Source organism: Micrasema longulum, unplaced genomic scaffold (assembly GCF_059751315.1).
Source record: "Micrasema longulum isolate JH-2025_06_02 unplaced genomic scaffold, ASM5975131v1 h1tg000955l, whole genome shotgun sequence".
NCBI classification, from domain to species: Eukaryota; Metazoa; Arthropoda; class Insecta; order Trichoptera; family Brachycentridae; genus Micrasema; species Micrasema longulum.
This window is the reverse complement of record NW_028278146.1, coordinates 1,115,422-1,133,489: the sequence shown is the minus strand read 5'-3', so window position 1 is coordinate 1,133,489 and position 18,068 is coordinate 1,115,422. Positions and strand designations below refer to the sequence as shown.

Below are 18,068 nucleotides of genomic sequence, written 5' to 3'. Positions count from 1 at the left end.
GAGTCAGAAACAATATGGATTTACACCCCAGAAATCAACAGAAGACGCTCTTAAGAGCGTCTTCTGTTGATTTAACGCATCAGTCAAGATAATCAAGACTGCACTGCAGGACAAGAAAATGATAGTAGCGATCTCGCTTGACATAAGAGGGGCTTTTGATAACGCTTGGTGGCCATTTTTGATGTGCCAACTGAGCAGTAAGAAGTGCCCTCGAAACTTGTTCTTGCTAGTGAAGAGCTATCATCAACAAAGGAAAGTTGTATTATCACACTTCGATGCCACTCTCGAAAGGGTTACGACCAAAGGATGCGTTCAAGGATCCTCCTGCGGACCGAGCTTCTGGAATTAGATCTTAGATGATGTACTCCAGAAAAACTTGGGTACGGGAGTCGAACTGAAGGCATTCGCGGACGATCTTTTCTTGACAGCCGTGGCAGACAATACAACAGAACTTGAGAGGATGACATACAATGCACTGAAGATTATCACATCATGGGGCTCAAAAGCTAAACTACAATTCGCAGAAGATAAAACCAACGCAATGTTTATAACCAGAAGAAAGGACCGCCGCCAGCCAGCCATTCATATGAACGGAGTTCAGTTGAACTATGTGGACCACTTCAAGGTTTTGGGTCTTACCATAGATCGCAACCTGAATTGGTCCAAACACGTTGACGGTGTTTGTAAAAAAGCCGCAGGTATTACAAACAAACTCGTGAGAGCCGCCAAACCCACATGGGATGCGTCGCCGGAGGTTATGCAGCAAATATACGTAGGTGCTGTAGAGCCTCTGATTACGTACGCTTCAAGCGTGTGGGTGGACGCGGTCAACAGGAAAGTCAACCGGAAGAAATTGAACTCCATCCAACGACAAATAGCCATCAGGTCATGCAAGGGATACAGAACAATCTCCTTGGTATCAGCACAGGTTTTGAGTGGATTCATGCCACTCGATCTGAGGATCAGGGAGCTTGCAGAAGCATATGAGGTGAAGAGGAGCCTCACCTTGCAAAACTTGCCGCTGGACAGATTTTACCAGGGAGTGGGAGACTATTTCTCACTTCCTCATCCGGCGGAGCGCTATCCGATAGATCACGGCTACGATGATCAGGTTCTGCCTGGGACGGTGCGGGAAGAGCTGAGGATCTACACGGACGGCAGTCTCTTGGACGGCAAAGTGGGTGCAGCTTTTGTACCTTACGATGGCATCAGAGAGCTGCCGTCAAGAAAGTTGAAACTCGGCAATTTTTGCTCCGTGTTTCAGGCAGAACTTTTTGCGATCAGAGAAGCCCTGGTCTATGTTTTGAAGAAGCCACCAAACAGATGGAAGAAAATAACGATCCTGACAGATTGCAAATCTGGAGTCCACGCAATAACTGACCGAAATTCGGTCAACCCTATTGTAATGGACATAAGAACAGATATCCAGAATCTACGATGCAGACACCAGGACGTGTACATCGGCTGGATACGAGGACACTGCGGAATCCTTGGCAACGAAAAGGCTGACAAAAAGGCTCGGGAGGCTACGCTTAAGAAAACAGCCCCCGATTTCACCGATTTTCCGCTCAGTTATGCCAAAAGGAAAATAAGAAGCAGGACCCTTCAACTCTGGAACGATCGCTATTTGTGTGAGACAACCGGAAGTGTAACTAAAATGTTTTTCCCTACAATTTTTCATGCCTATGATTTCAGAAAAATGCAAAATGCTGGCTACGAGCTCACCCAGATGCTTACGGGCCATGGTGGCTTCATGAGCTACCTGCATCGCTTCAAGCTCTCAGAGATCGACAGCTGCCCACGCGACGATGAAACTCCTCAAGATGTCCCTCACCTGTTGATGCATTGCCCCTTTTTCAGCTTTCAAAGACAACAGCTGGAGGCGCGATGCAGAGGCCTGGGTGAAGATCTATGCGACATCCCATCGGTGATAGGTAATAAAGAACTCACACGAGAGGTAGTATCATACATGATAAATATAGCGCAGGAAATTGGTAAAATAAACCAAAGTAGGGAACAAAATGCCGAACACTCCTCTAGTGGAACGGAAGGCCCGTTGACTACTGCCAACAGGCCGGCTTCTCCTGAAGAGTTTTAAGTGGTTTCCTCTCCACGTGAGCAAATGCTGAGAAGTTCCTGATTAGCCCACATTAATATATCCCTCCTGATCCCAATAGTTTAGATCAATATTAAGATATTTAATTGCAGAAAAATCCACTTTTTTAAATATAAACCTTGTATATTATAAGCAAGGTAAATAATAAAGCAACTCCCATATAAAAAAAAATATTTTAAAAAAATCTCATATGTTTTAAAATGAAATTCGCCATACTGACATGTTATTTAAAATGATTTTCTGCTTGTCTGGTTAAGGACATACAGACAATTTTTAACAGATTCCCGTATGTTATTAGAACAAATTCGTCCTAATGGTATTAATTTTGTATCTGTGCGTGTTTATTTTAAAGCGTACAAATACAGCCACTGATAGCAAACGGCTTTTGGGTTTACCGAGTTTTTAATTTTTGATATGTTTATTCTCGCTTTGTTACCGCGCTTGTTGTACGTGTCGTTTTATCGCTCAGTATTCAGTCAAGTTATTTAATTTTCAAACAATTTTATTTCTTACATAGCTGTTTTATTTAAATTTTAATATTTATCTTTTGAATTTAAATATAAATTGTGATAAATCTTTTTAGTGTTTTTACTATAAAACCTTTTTAGTGTTTTTAATATAATTTCTGAGATGGATGAGAGAAAACAACGCACTAAAAACGTTATCCTTTATAATATTCCTGAAAGTGTCAAAACTATATCATCTGACTTAAGAATTGTGGAGGACAACACCAAGATTACTGTAGCTTTACAACCTATCGACGATATAATCAATCAAAATGTATTTAAGGCCTACAGATTGGGGCTTCGCAAAAAAGACGGCAATAGACCAATAAAAATACAATTTGATGATCCAATGACTGCCAAAAATATTATATCCAACAAATTTAAATTAAAAAACGGCATCAAAGCTAATAACGACTTAACTATTATGCAAAGAAATGAATTCAATATTCTACGTAACGAACTTGAATCACGTCAAAAAGAAGGGGAAACAAATATAACCATCAAATACGTAAACTCTACACCTAAAATTGTTACAAAGACTACAAAAAACTGAATAAACTAAATATATATTACCAAAACATTAGAGGAATCAAATCAAAGTTAACGGATTTCAAAATAAATGTTAAGACAACTTCATACGATATTATAATACTAACAGAAACATGGCTAGATTCAAATATTTTAACAAGCGAATTGGGACTCTCCACCTACCAAGTCCATAGAACGGACCGAAACTACAATACAAGTTCCAAATCAAGAGGAGGAGGCGTTCTCATAGCAGTCCGGAAGAATATTAAATCAAGACTTCTACTCACTAAAAATTGTGATGTGGAACAACTATTTATAATTCTAAATGACAAAACTTACAAAACTATTATTGGATCCGTATATATTCCCCCCGCATCAAATATTTGTGTATATAAAAAACACTATGAGGATGTAGAAATTTTAGCCCATAAATATCTTAATTCAAAATTTGTAATAATGGGTGACTATAATTTACCTAATTGGAATTATGCCGACGATGTTGATCAGTTACCACTCTCACTGTGTCAAAGAGAAATTTCAGATATGGCTTTATACCTTAGTTTTCCGCAAATTAATAATGTCCTTAACCATAAAAATCGATTACTTGATCTCGTTTTTACCAACATTGATTCTGCCAAAATTACTGAATCATTAGATTTTCTTTTACCTATAGACATGCATCATCCGCCATTAAACTTATTGATTATTTTTGTTAACGATAATAATCTTAAATTATCTAAGCCCAGTTTTAACTTTGCTAAAGCCGACTACGATTTAATTAACGAACATCTTAATAAAATTGATTGGTCTATTCTTAATCATGATGATATAAATAATAATGTTACTTTTTTTCATTCAGAAATTGATAAAGTTATCGGTAATTTAGTTCCTAAAACAATTTTTAAAAATTTCAAGTACCCAAAATGGTTTAGTGAAGAATTAATAAATCTTACAACCTCAAAAAAAGCAACACATAAAAAATATAAAGAGACCAGATCAGTATTTCACTATACCGAATTTAGTAAATTAAGAAAGGAATGCTGCAAACTGGCAAATTTGTGTTATAATAATTATATATACGATATTGAACTCAATATAAATAATAATATAAAAAACTTCTGGAAATATACAAATTCTCTAAAAAAATATGATTCAGGTATACCTACTTCCATGCATTATGGAAACAACAAAGCGAGTAATATTCAAGATACTGTCGATTTATTTGCTGATTTCTTTAAAAGTGTATACGATCATGACAATGATATGAATAATGTCCCAATATTCGAAACTTCCACAAATTATAATTTATTCGATGTTTACATTGATCTTAAAGACATCTCAAAACAACTTCTTCTCCTAGATCAAAATAAAAATTCTGGACCAGACAATATTCCACCATTATTTCTAAAAAAGTGTGCCCCAACTCTTGCTTATCCACTATTTCTTCTATTTAATAAATCACTTTCTTTGGGTCATTTTCCAGATCACTGGAAACTGAGTTATATCTTTCCTATTTTTAAAAAAGGTGATAAAACTGACATAATAAATTATAGACCTATTTGTTTACTTTCGGCGATTCCAAAATTACTGGAAAAGCTTTTACTGGATAAAATAATATTTACAATAACTAAATCAATAACTCCCGCCCAACATGGATTTGTTTCAAATAAATCGACACTAACTAATTTATTACTATATCAAAATATTATACCTGATGCACTATCCAAAAAAACCCAAATCGATTCTATTTACACAGATTTTAGCAAGGCTTTCGACAAAGTAAACCATAAAATTCTAATTAACAAATTAGAACGATCTGGAATTAAAGGTAATTTACTAAATTGGTTTAAAACATATTTGTTCGATAGAAACCTGTCAGTGAAAATAAATGATATATTATCATATAAATTTAAATCAGTTAGTGGAGTACCTCAAGGCTCGCATCTTGGTCCAGTGTTGTTTTTAATATTTATAAATTATGTAATTGATATATTTGATAATGTACATGTACTCATATTTGCAGATGATATGAAAATATTCAGAGATAAAACACATTAACGATTGTAACATTTTGTCCCATAATTTGTCCAAATTAAACATCTGGTGCCAACAAAATAAATTACAACTCAATATAAGCAAATGTCAAGCTATGAGATTCTATAAAATAAAATATCCGATTCTATTTAATTACATGTTAAATCAAATTAAAATTACTGATGTTTCTACCGTGAGCGATCTGGGTGTTTTGTTCGATTCAAAATTATTATTTAAAGAGCACATTATTAAAATATCTAACAAAGCTGTAAAATTATTAGGATTTGTACTTAGAACCGGAAAAGATTTTAATAATATAAACACATTAAAATATCTTTACACATCTCTTGTTAGAAGCCAACTAGATTATAATTCTCCAATATGGTCACCTTATCAAATCACTTTCTCAGATTCTATTGAGAGAATTCAGAATAAATTTCTTAGATATATTAATTTTAAGATGGGTTTTTCTACTAATCAATTAAATTATAACAAAATTTTAGACTCACTTAAATTAACTAAATTGCAAGAACGAAGAACATCGACCGATCTTATGACTTTATATAAAATAATAAAACCAATGTTTGATACCCCTGATCTACTGAAATTGATTTCATTCTATGTACCACCTAGATTAAGCAGAACATCTACAATATTTTATTGTCAAAATTCTCGAACGGTAGCTCAATATAACTCACCTATTGTTAGATTACAGAATACCGGGAATGAATATGCATCACATTTTGATATATTTAGTTTATCTCTGCCTAACTTAAAAAATAAAGTGACCAACATATTTTTATCAAAAAGAGCAAATCATCTTCAGAAGATTGGGTTGGAATAGTTATAATTTGATTGATTAATGTATTTTGTTATTGTATAATTTCTTTAAAATATGTATGTATTTCAAGTAATTAATAATGTGTATAGTACGAGTATATTAATATTTCATACTCGATTTTTTTAATTTTTAATCTTTTTATTTCTAAGCACTCTTTATACCACATATATGTAAATGGCAGAAATGCCGTATATAAATAAATAAATAAATATGTATTACTAGGGTAGTAAATTATTGTGTTTATAAATCTGTTGTATAATGGCACTTCCTAAATGGGTTAAAATCATTCATGAAAGGCAAATACGTTTTTGAAAAAAAAAACTAATTAATAACATTCTTTAAAAAAAAATTACAAGTTTACTTATATTTCTTGATGAAATCGCATATTAGTTATATAAATAAAAACAAGCATTTTTTATACATTTTTCATTTCCTCACCATAACGTTTTCCTCGGTTTTACAGTTTTTTTCATTGCTCCCTTGAAAAGTGTAAAAAGGGGGTTTTACTGTATGTAGGTACGTATTTATTTAGGAGGCTTAGAAATCTCATTGTCATCATTCTCAGAGTGTTTCTTCATTTCTTTTTCTTTCTTCTTTTGGGCATAACTTAGACCGGCTTTATCAAAGTCTAGAGGAACAATACCCAAGTCACCGCTGTAACGATTTTTGGCAACCTGTAGGAATGAAACAAATGCATAATAATGATATCACAGAAACAAATGTATAAATAACACAGTATTTGTTCAGTATTGTAATACCTGGAGATAAATAAATAGAGATATTTATCAAGTGATACCAAGAAAAAAAGCTTTGTATGCATAAGCAAAGCAATGAATAACGGGAACAAGAGGGGAAAAAAAAAAATACCTGGAGATATTTCTTGCCGCGGACACTAGTGAGTCGCTTGTCCTGAATGATGAGAACGGTATCAGCTTCTTGGGAAGCTTTGGCACTACCAAATATTGAGTTGGTAGAAAGTTCCTCTGCATCTCGCTCCTAAAACAAATTTATATTGGTGACTATTGAAAAATATTATCAACCTTTTACCGCCTACCACCTACCAAGTTCCTCTGCATCTCGCTCCTAAAACAAATTTATATTGGTGACTATTGAAAAATATTATCAACCTTTTACCGCCTACCACCTACCACAACCTACAACGCTCGGTGATGCCCGATGAGTACTAATTCGATCTTTGACCGCCAGCCGGGTGTGACGTGAGCTAATCGTTTGGAATTTAAACCAAAATGCCTGCTTGTGTCATAAAGGGGTGTGAAACCTGTTATGATAAACATTGTAAAAAGGATGGTGTAACTTTCCATTGGGTTGACAAGAAAGTAATTTCGGTTTTGTGGTGTTGGCACTTGGACTGAATCCTTTCAAGTTTCAAGTTTCAGATTTAAATATTTAGGGAGAGGGTCCCATAATAAACTCCTATAGTCTAAAATGCTTCTAATTAAGTTATTATAAAACAATTTCATTGTCTTCGGGTGAGACCCCTGCTAAACTCTGGAAACGGCTCTTAGGGGATGCAGTCTCTATTCGCATTTTGACACATAATCAATATGAGGCTTCCAAGAGAGCTTTCTGTCTAAAATAAGACCTAAGAACTTGACTTGGTTAGAAACAGGGATCATAACGGAGTTAGAATAAAGCTTTATGCTTGGGATTTTGTGTTTTTTAAAAAAAAATCACTATTTGGCTTTTTTCGGGGGATCATTTGAGACCATTGGAGTTCAACCATTCATTGTATCCGTGAGAGAAAGGAATTTTTTGCTGGCAGAATATAAACAATCCGCATACTGCAAGGTGAATGCCCAGAATATTTCCAAGATCAAAACCAAAAATGGTAAAAAGAATCGGACTTAAAACTGACCCTTGCGGTAGCCCTTTCCAGATTTTTCTGGAAATCGTTGAGAATCATCAATATTTATAGAGATATATCGCTCCGATAGAATATTATGAATGACTAATAATTCTATTTGGGATACCGAGTCTTATTAATTTGTTTTCTAAAATAGGAATTTGAACATAATCATAAGCTCCAACTATGTCTAGAAATACTGCAGCTGTAAATAGTTGTTTTATGAAGCCTAATCGAACATCTGTAGTGAGGATACTTAAGTTGTCGAGACATGACTTACCTCTCCTGAAACCAAACTGAGATTTGTGTAAAAGGAGATTATGCTCTAAAAACCAGTCAACAAGAGGATAAGACAATCGGGCGATATGAACTACCTAAGTCTGGGCTTTTTTCCTGGTTTAGGTATTGAGATAATAATCTGTTTTTTTCTCATGATTGCGGAATGGTTCCATATTTAAAAATTCAATTATATAAATTTAATAAGTATTTTAAGACCTCTTAAGGGAGTTTCTGAATAAAAATATATGAAATCTCGTCAATGCCACGGGCTGAATTACAATTCTTCCATTTCAAATGACAAATCGAGCCAAGATTTACTTGAAGAGGTGGAAGAGTGTAATGTAATTTTAGGTAAATTTGGAGCGTAAGGCAGAGCAAGTTTGTCTACAAACTTCCATCCAATTTCCATTCGGAGGTTTCTTTTTAGGAAGGGAGTATGAAGCCTTAAACAATCTAATACTGTCCCATACTAACAATAAGGATGATTCTGGCGAGAGAGATGAACATTAGTTAAACCAGCCTTTTTTTTTCTTTCTAAGAAATTTTTTGGCCGACGCTTGCAGCAGTTAAGAAATTTTCATGTCATATTTTTTTCGATGTTTCCTTATTGCGACTTTTCTAGTTTTTACTACATAAGTGCATTCACTATCCGACCGAGGAGCATTACGAGACATATTATGGTGGTTTGAAGAAGGCGCGCATATTTTAACTGCATATTGAATTGCTGGAAGCAATGTGGGAAAGATTTTTTAATTTCTACTATTACACTGAATAGCAAAGTGTGAAGTTTTATTGAGTCTTTGATGAGCCATCGATGTTTAGTATTGTTTTAAGAAGTGGAATAGTGGAGACTGCATATGACGTATCGGAAGAGGAAGACACGATGTTAAGTCAAATCTGAAGTAACTGAATAATAAAATCAGTCCTCCCATGAACCAAATTGGACTCTGTGGGATTGGAGCCAGAAGGAAAGTTATTTAAATGGTGTTCTAAAACCCAACCATCAATTGGCTGTGTAGCTTTTCCATTGGAGTAAGAAATAAGATTATTAATTTTATTTTGATTGATATTTTTAACGATGGGAGGTTTAATTGTTTTAAATATACAGTAAAACCTTGTGTTTACATTTTCCCGCTTTTTACACCGAAATGCTCAGGACCCAATTTTCTTCATACATTCTCATACAAATATTCCCCCCAATTAACGTTTTTTACATTTTTCATAACCCCGGTTAAGTCGATATTTGTAAAATAGTATCAAAGAAAATAGAACTGACTAGAGTCATGCTGTCTTACAAATATTTTGATCAAATTAATAACATGGAATGCTGGCACAAGTCGACTTGCTCCCGCAGTGATATGACATGATATTGTAGAAGGGCACTAATTTTATCTCTGGTCGATGTCATCGTCAAACCTGAAGTCAGGTATAATTGATAAAATTAAGAAACGGTCTCTTAGATCGTTTGGTCATGTAGAACGAATGGATGAGAAAAAAATGTGAATGTTCTGTGAGATTAAGTAATGGTACATAATATGTTTAAGTATATCAGTAAGAGCCGGGGGAAGATGAGAGCCGAGTAAACGCGGTCGAAATGCGATCTCTTAGACGAATGTGTGGGAAAACAATGTAAGACAGGGTTACAAATGATGAAATCAGGCGAGAATGTAAATCTGACGCAAGGCGCTTGCTTTTGCAGAGCAATTCGCTGGTCTAAATTGTCTTTAAATTTGCAATGTAACCATACACGATCGTATTGTTTGTTTACATATTGCTGAACCGTAAAAATTTCTTCATCAGAAAAGACCAAATTTTCTAGCTCGCCACCAACGTGCAAGTGTTTGCTTGTCAACCTTTGCTCTTGCTAGGCGAACTGCCTTTTGTGCAGACGTTATATCTGGCACTTTTTGTATTTTGTAGGGCTTCAATGCTAGTTCATTTTTTAATATGAGAAGTAATCATTTACATTTCGTAGCTCATTAATAATGGCTGGTTGCGATTTTCACTAACACTTACGCACGCCTACCCCTGTAGTTTGAGACAATAATTTACCCATTTTTTATTTATCAAGATCAAGCAAGCTTTTCTTCTCCATTTTGGAAAAACACTCTGCGTTTTTTGACACATCGAATGAGTTTAAAAAAAATTTCAACGTAAAACCGGGGATATAAAAAAAGGTAAAAAACCTTAAATTAGGAGAAATATTTGAATGAGAATGTATGGGGAAAAATTTGACCTGAATATGGACCTGAAGCCAGTTAGAGTATAACTCTACAATATGGACTCCTTGCTACAACTGTCACCAAAATTCTCTTGAAAGAGTTCAAAAAAAATTCTTACAGTATATAAATTTTAAACTTAGAATAAGTCATGAATTTTTAAATGACGATATTTTACTAAAAACATTAAATTTGTTAAAACTTAACGATTGAAGAAAAATTATAGACCTTTTAAATTTATTCAAAATTGTAAATTCAATATGGGATTGCCCTGAACTATTATCTCTCATCAACTTCAGGGTGCCTGGAAGAATGACTAGACAGGTGCCACCGTTTTGTAACAACAATTCTCGGACAGTGTATACTTGTATTATAGAATTGGCTACTTTAAATGAGCTCACCATTGGTGGTACTATATTTCCTCATAAGAACATTCACAAGTATACATGGACCTCGCCAGATGGACGCACAAAATCGCAAATTGACCACCTACTCTGCAGCTCAACACACAGGCGGGAATTGCTTGACGTTAGGGTTTACCGCGGAGCCGATTTATACAGCGACCAGGAGCTGCTCGTTGGGAAAATTCGCCTTAAGTTCCACCGCATGGCTAAACCAAATATGCTGAAGCCCATCGATATCGAAAAGCTGAAAATTCCCGCCATCGTACAACGTTTCAACAGTAGTGTTCGAGCAAATCTAGAAAACACAATTGGTGGTCACAACTCTTTACCTCCAACGGACTACATTGAGAGTCAGTGGCAAACTCTTAAGACCTCAATTATGCTGTCCGCAAAGTCTGTTTTAGGAGCTAAGGACAGTGTGCGTCCGCGTTGGATGTCAAATGATACTTGGAATGAAATTGAAAAGCGAGCAAAACTGAAAGTATTGAAAGACAGTGAAACAAACCCCGACCAAATTGTTGCCATAAGAAACAGCTACCGATGCCAAGACAAAATTGTCAAAAGATTTGCTCGCACGGACAAGCGTCGCTTCTTGGATTCGCAAATAAATGCAGCAGAAGAGGCATCTCACAGAAATAACTCTAAAACACTATTCAAAATCACTCGCCAAATATGTGGCAAGACAACACCGTCCCCGGGTCCTGTTCGCAATCCCAGTGGGGTGGTCGAGTCTGATGTAGAGCGAGTGTGCGACATCTGGAAGAATCATTTCTGTGGGGTCCTTAATCGCCCACAAAACAAACAAATCCTGTCCTGACCCTGATCAGCCTCTCTATAATAATGGACAGAGGATTGAGAAAGTTGACAGCTTTAAATACTTGGGAGTACACATAACTGAGGATGGAAGCATGCATAAAGAGCTCGCAACCCGCCTAGAAATTGCTGGAGCAACTTTTAACATGATGCGTGCTGTATGGAACTCTAGTTAATACTCGGTCAAAACGAAATGCCGATTATTCAACTCTTGTATAATGCCAGTTCTCCTATATGGGTGCGAATCTTGGCACCTTACCAAAGCTCAAAACACTAAACTTCTGAGTTTTGAGACTAAGTGCTTGAGAAGAATATTAGGTATAAGGTGGTTCGATTTTATAACAAACATTGAAGTCCGAGAACGGACGCAGCAGCCTCCTATAACGAGCGTCTTGAGGATGCGGCGGTGGACCTGGCTTGGACACGTGCTGCGCATGCCTCAGGAGAACCTAAACCCTAGTTGCCTCTTCTTTAAACCTGCGGGATCACGCCGTCCTGGAAGGCCGTCAATGGCCGATCAATGATCTTTAGACTTTATTCGGCAGAATTAAGGGGAGCTGGATTGACATGGGAAGAAGCGAGAGTGCTGGCTGGCGATAGGGTCTCCTGGAGGTAACTGGTGATGTCCACATGCTCCACTTAGGAGCGGATGTGGAAAAGAGAAGTATACTTGTAATGCCGTATTAAATAGAATTCATGAACTCGGCAATAGTTATTCCCACGTATCTGATATATTTAGTGTAGGATATTGTTCCTATAGAACCAACCTTTTGAACTTTTTCAAAGATGGTGAATGGTAATTATATTTATTTATTCGTGCATTTCATAATATTCACAGTTTTTTGTTCACTTTGCCCAGCTGTATGAAACAGTACTTATGATTTTCTTGTTGTATTACTGTAGAATGTTTTATTATTTAAACTTTCCACTGAATATGCTGTATAATTTTTAGGTTAACTTTTTAAATATAAATCTTGTATAATTTTAAGGTTTAATTTTTTTTTTATAAATCTTGGGTTTAAGCAATTTAAGTTTTTTTTTAAAAATTAAGCCAAATATGTAGTATTATAAATAATGTTTGTAAAAGGCAGATTTGCCGTTTGTGTTAATAAAATAAATAAATATATGGGTGTAAAAATGGAAAAAAAGGTATTACTTTAGTTTGGTCGGTACTTTTTACTATCAAGAGATAAATGGGAGTACCTTTCTGGGATGCATGACGAGTGTGACATGGCAGTTGTTACGGGTGGCGAAGTTGCGGAATGCGGCGATGACAGCGTCCTGGCGCCAGTAGCGGTCCCCGGAGCGCGTCGTGTCGTCCCCCATCCCGAGCATGAACTGCACGTTGTCCACCACCACGTGCGCTATGTCGTGCACGTACGACGCGTGCTCCACTACCTGAGGAAGGAGCCCGTTACGGATCGTCAAGATATAACACATTAACATATTACAACAGAGATGAAGAACATTTAAGAGAAGGTAATATAGAAGTATAGGCATCTACAGGGCTTATGACCTGTCAATGGCTGGTTTAAGTGGCCACTTTACACACTGTGTAACATTCACCATTCTGCTTATATTTGAACATCTATATTCTTTCAATTCTTTCATCTGTTGATGTTTGTGAAGTTAAAGAGCTGAAACCTTTATTTATGCGGGTGAGATTCATCTAATTGAATTATTTAAAGAATAATTTATTAAAAGAATTGAAGCAATGTAGATGTTCAAATATAGGCAGAATGGTGAATGTTACACAGTGTGTAAAGTGGCCACTTAAACCAGCCATTAACAGGTCATAAGCCCTGTAGATGCCTATACTTCTATATTACCTTCTCTTAAATGTTCTTCATCTCTGTTGTAATATGTTAATATAAACAGCTCCCCAGGGAGTTGAATCCAGTCCTTGTCTACAAAAATTTGGACAAACTCAAAATATTGTTTATATAACACATTGTTATTTATTCTGAAATAAGAAAACATTACTTTACCTCCATAACTTCCTTTATCGATTGCTGACCATGAAAAGTGAGAAAGTGTAGTGGAAGCTTCTCAAACTCATCTGCAAATCTAAAATACATTTTGCTATGAAACCATTTTCATGCAACTTCTCCTACAATATTAATAAATTGCGCATCGGGGGACTTATTATAGAATTGTAATTTTGCATGTGCCAATATCTAAAAACCATGAAATATTTTAAATTCACTATCTTGACTTTGGGGTCGGTGAACCAAGTAAACATGCATTTTTGCTTGTGTAATGACGCACATTTGACTGATTTATATGAAACGTATTTGCTACGAACGAGTTTATTTAAGATTTGAATGAATCGTACCTACCTACATTTACAAATAGTAAAATAAGGTGATTAGCCAGTTAGTACTTAGGTTCAATTGTTTTCTGATTCATGTTCAAAACATTAAAAATACAAATTGTTCAGGAGAGAGAAGAAATATACAGGTGTTCTTTTAAACCCTGTCACATCCGAAACCACGATGATCAGTATGGGCAAGAAAACATATTAGCATATTAAAAAAAATATTTAGAACAAAGATTTTTTTTTAAATAAAATATTTTAAAAAACAAATGGTTGGTTACTTCTGCAGGGGCAAAGCGAGGGGGGCGTGGCCGCGCGGTCTATCAGACTCTCCCCCCCCCCCCTCTCCTCGTTTCTCCCCTGCAGAAGCAAGCAACCATTTGCTTTTTGAAATTTATTTTAATGTGCCAATATGTCTTCTTGCTCATACTGATCACCGTGGTTTCGAATGTAACAGGGTTTAATGAACATCCTGTTTATATTTTTTTAATTTAAAAAAATATATATATGAATAAGTTTTTGTTAAATAATTTTTTTTCAAAATATTCTATTCACAAATTAAATCTCCTAAACAATTTGTTTTTTGTCGCTAACGCAGTGTTGAATGAAATGTTTTCCCGCTATTCCTAATAAAAAAATGACAATTCCCGCAGTTCATTATTAATGGTGATGATGATGATGTTGATTCAGTGCGTAAACAAAACTCTGAAGTAAAAGGTCCCACCGCAGCTATTAATCACAGTAAGGTTCATAAATAAGAGTTTAAATTACACATCGAAGAGATGAATATTCTCATGAAGAGAAACAGCGGCTAGCTGCTGCAGCATAGTCCGGGCGAGGCGGGAATTACTTATCTCGAAGCTTCCCCATAAGGTCACAACTCCCTGCATGGCGAGGTCCAGGGAGTACTCGCTGCAGAAGGTCGTCTTCCCACAGCCCGTGGGGCCCGTCAGCACCGTCAGCTCCCCGCGCCGGTGGCCGCGCAGCAGGCGGGACAGCGCGGGGAAGCGCTTCCACTTGACCCCCTCCACCTACGCACAACACACACGTACAGTCGCGATCGACGCTCACCGAGAGACCTTACACTGGGCATGCGGGGAGCCGGCACCTTATCTATGTTGCGAAGGTCGGCGAAGATGTCCTCGCGCAGGGTTGAGAAGGAGGTGATAGCCTTGTGCCACACGGGGCGCGCCGCCAGCACGAGGCCGCGCACGTCCGTACCCCCGCGCGACGCCCGCAGCGGGGGCTCCGCGCCGCGCACCAACAGGCAGCGCCGTTCGCCGAGCTTGCGGGCCGCGGCGCGCGCCTGCTCCGCCATCTCGGCCGGCGGCCACAGCACGAGCCGCGGGAAACGCTCCAGCTGGGGAAGAAGCTCCTGCGGCAGCAGCCGGAAGCCGGCAGGGACGCATAGGGCGGCGCCGGGGGCGCGCGCCGCCATCAGCGCCAGGGCGTCGGCAGCCGAGCCTACGAGCGTGGCAGCGGGACCCGCGCCTAGCTGCAGCAAGCCCTCCCCCTGGCAGCGCTCGTCGGGAAGATCCTCGGAGGGCGTTCGCTGCAGGATACGCATTCCCGTCACTCTCCCGGACACGTCCCGCAGAGGAAATAGAAGTCTCTCATGGTCCTCGCTTACCCTGACATCTTGGAGTAGTTTGGAAGCGTCTCGAATTACCTAAAATAAAATAATATCCTTATATATTCTTGTAATTTATACCGATACATACATTATTTTTATTAGATATACCAGCAACTTTAGACTGATGTGTGTACATCTAAAATGTGATCGGAAATGGGAATCCCGTATTATTAAAATTGTCAAAAGTACCATATTAAAATATTTATTTATGATAATAATATCTCAGTTAATAATAATTAGTTTATTAGATAAACCTACTTGTAGAAATTATAATGATACGAGTATCCGTAACGACACAAACCTTTTTACCTTTACCTTTAGCCCTTCCAGGAATAAGAGAGGTATCTAGATACCCTGGGGTCCCAGGGATCCCCCAGGTAGCATATTTTTACAATGACTTTTTTGTTAGTAATCATATTGATTTCATTTTTTGCATGACGTACCCCACAATGTTAAGAGAGTATAATTTCTTTTTGCAGAATTCTTTTGATAATTCAATTCACATTTGTGTATGCTTTCCTCCGTGCAAACAGCAAACATTACTATTTTTCGCTTTACAGTTTCTTTTCACTTTACCACTTTGCAATAGCTTTGGTATGTTGGTGCATATTTTCAGCCATTACCACAAAAATTCGGATTTCGTGCTTTAGATTGTACATGCACTCCTCCTAACTCCTCACTGTACCGCTCCGCTTATGCGATCAAGATTTTAGATCAGCGCTGTTCAATGTATTGGAGAGAAAGCGGAGCAATGTCTTACAGTATTTTATGATAAAATTTATGAATTTCGCAGAAAACCCAGAAATATTATGAAACCATTCTATAAACAGTTCTGTGACATTTTATTTACCTTCTATTTAAGTCCTATTTATAGCATCTTAGCTGGGATATTCCCGGTGCCCCCCGCAGGAACTTAAGTTCAGGGTCGGAAAAGTTAACCTAGGATAATATTATTCGTAGCATTCATGGAGGAAGATACAAAGATGCATTTTAGTAGTCAACTTTAAAATCTCCATTTTGAAGTTAACCAGTAACAGTTTAAGTAATTACCCCGCGATATTATACGGCAGCGTGTTAATATTTTAAGAGTCATTCGTCTGTTCCACGTGACACAAACAAAAACTGCAGTTTTCGCTTACAGACCGAGGAGAATCCCGTACAGTTCTATCCATTGGACCGGTGGATTTGAATTTTATATCTCTTTGATATACGGAAATGAAAGAATAATCATACAAGAAGCTTACCGGTAAGTGAAATTTCCGCAAAATCTCTTCGCCATTAGAATCCGTTAAGCTCTGGCTGCGGCACTCTGCTTCCTTCCACGCGGAGTACGGGACCTCGGGACACTCCTCCTCGTCACACTGTGGACAGATATTGCGAACTTATTGCCTGGTGTCTGTAAAAGGATATCCGTGAACAGAATTTAGAATAATCATAATTATTATATGTATAAGATTGATATTGAAAAAATAAATCGTGTAATCGATTAGTTTAACATACAGGGTGTTTTTTTCTCGCCAGAAGTTTGGCCAAATTCGTCCAAGAACCGCGATGGCGACATCCAGAGCAGCTGAAGAATCCTGAAATGTATGCAGAGCACGGAGTTGAGTTCACGTGGCACATTCACAGATGTGAATATATTGTTTTGATTATCTTAATAAGTCGTCACGTTCTCGTGAGCCAGAATAAACGACCTGTGGTCTTGTTAATGTACAGCGAGCCGGTCCCCCGCTTCGGCTTGCAGGCTCGACAAGTGCTGAGCAGACACGCGTGGCCGTCCTCCACGGTACAGCCGGCGGCGCGCAGCTGTCGGTTCATGTCGGCGACGGGCACGCAGCCGGCACTCGCCACACTCGCGCTGCTGGTGCTGGCGCCGCGCGCTCGCTGGACAAATATCTTCAACATCACTCTTGTTACGGGCATCATATGAACACAGTTTCTATTTTCCAATATTTATCATAAGCTAATTTTTTAGCTCTGAGCGGAATAACAAAAACAAACAAGTAGGGTTATGTTTTGACGTTAACTATTTTTCTTCTGAGTCTTAAATTATTATTTCCTTTATCTATGGTCAGAGCTAAGGCTTTCACGGGGGGTAAAATAGAAATATAGAAAATAACGTTGTTTACTGGGGTAAGTTTGGTTATTGGAGAGTGGGGATGAGAGAAAATTTAAGATGAGATTTGATCATCTCGGAGGCTTTGAAAAATCAAGTTCCGCGTTCGCACGTATGAATAGACGGAAGCTGTCTCCGCTAACTGAGAGAAAGCGGTAACATCCGCCGAACGGAAACTTGAGATGAATTTGGAAGATCGCGTCTTCCTGGTGCCTCATAGGATATGTAGAATAGTAAGTTCCTTCGCCATGTGTTCCCATTTTTATTCTCCATCATGATAATATCATCCTAATTAAAACTAAATGAATTTAAAGCCCAAAAGAAAATAAAGAAAACTTAAATCTAATCTGAAAACAAATAAATTGGAAGATAATTTAAAAAGCTTGAATGTTTTATGT

General features: G+C 37.4%; 1 protein-coding gene across 3 annotated transcripts in view; it reads right to left on the bottom strand.

Moving 5' to 3' along the window:
• The window catches only part of mtDNA-helicase (mitochondrial DNA helicase), a 50,193-nt gene extending 32,398 nt beyond the window's left edge, over nucleotides 1-17,795 (bottom strand). Inside the window, exons 1-9 of one of the 3 annotated variants that reach the window (XR_015823331.1) lie at nucleotides 17,249-17,581; nucleotides 17,055-17,134; nucleotides 16,799-16,915; nucleotides 15,030-15,590; nucleotides 14,693-14,952; nucleotides 13,593-13,671; nucleotides 12,808-13,002; nucleotides 6,893-7,021; nucleotides 6,464-6,699 (exon numbers count right to left, since the gene is read on the bottom strand). Coding sequence is in view for 2 of the 3 variants with exons in the window: in XM_088232169.1 (XP_088088295.1) it covers nucleotides 6,550-6,699; nucleotides 6,893-7,021; nucleotides 12,808-13,002; nucleotides 13,593-13,671; nucleotides 14,693-14,952; nucleotides 15,030-15,590; nucleotides 16,799-16,915; nucleotides 17,055-17,134; nucleotides 17,249-17,480 (1,803 nt within the window). In the remaining variant the exon portion in view is untranslated. Of the gene's footprint in view, nucleotides 1-4,354; nucleotides 6,700-6,892; nucleotides 7,022-12,807; nucleotides 13,003-13,592; nucleotides 13,672-14,692; nucleotides 14,953-15,029; nucleotides 15,591-16,798; nucleotides 16,951-17,054; nucleotides 17,184-17,248 lie in introns of those variants that run through there. The other 2 variants (XM_088232169.1, XM_088232170.1) reach the window with 2 other exon arrangements.
• Between the last annotated feature and the right edge of the window lie 273 nt (nucleotides 17,796-18,068).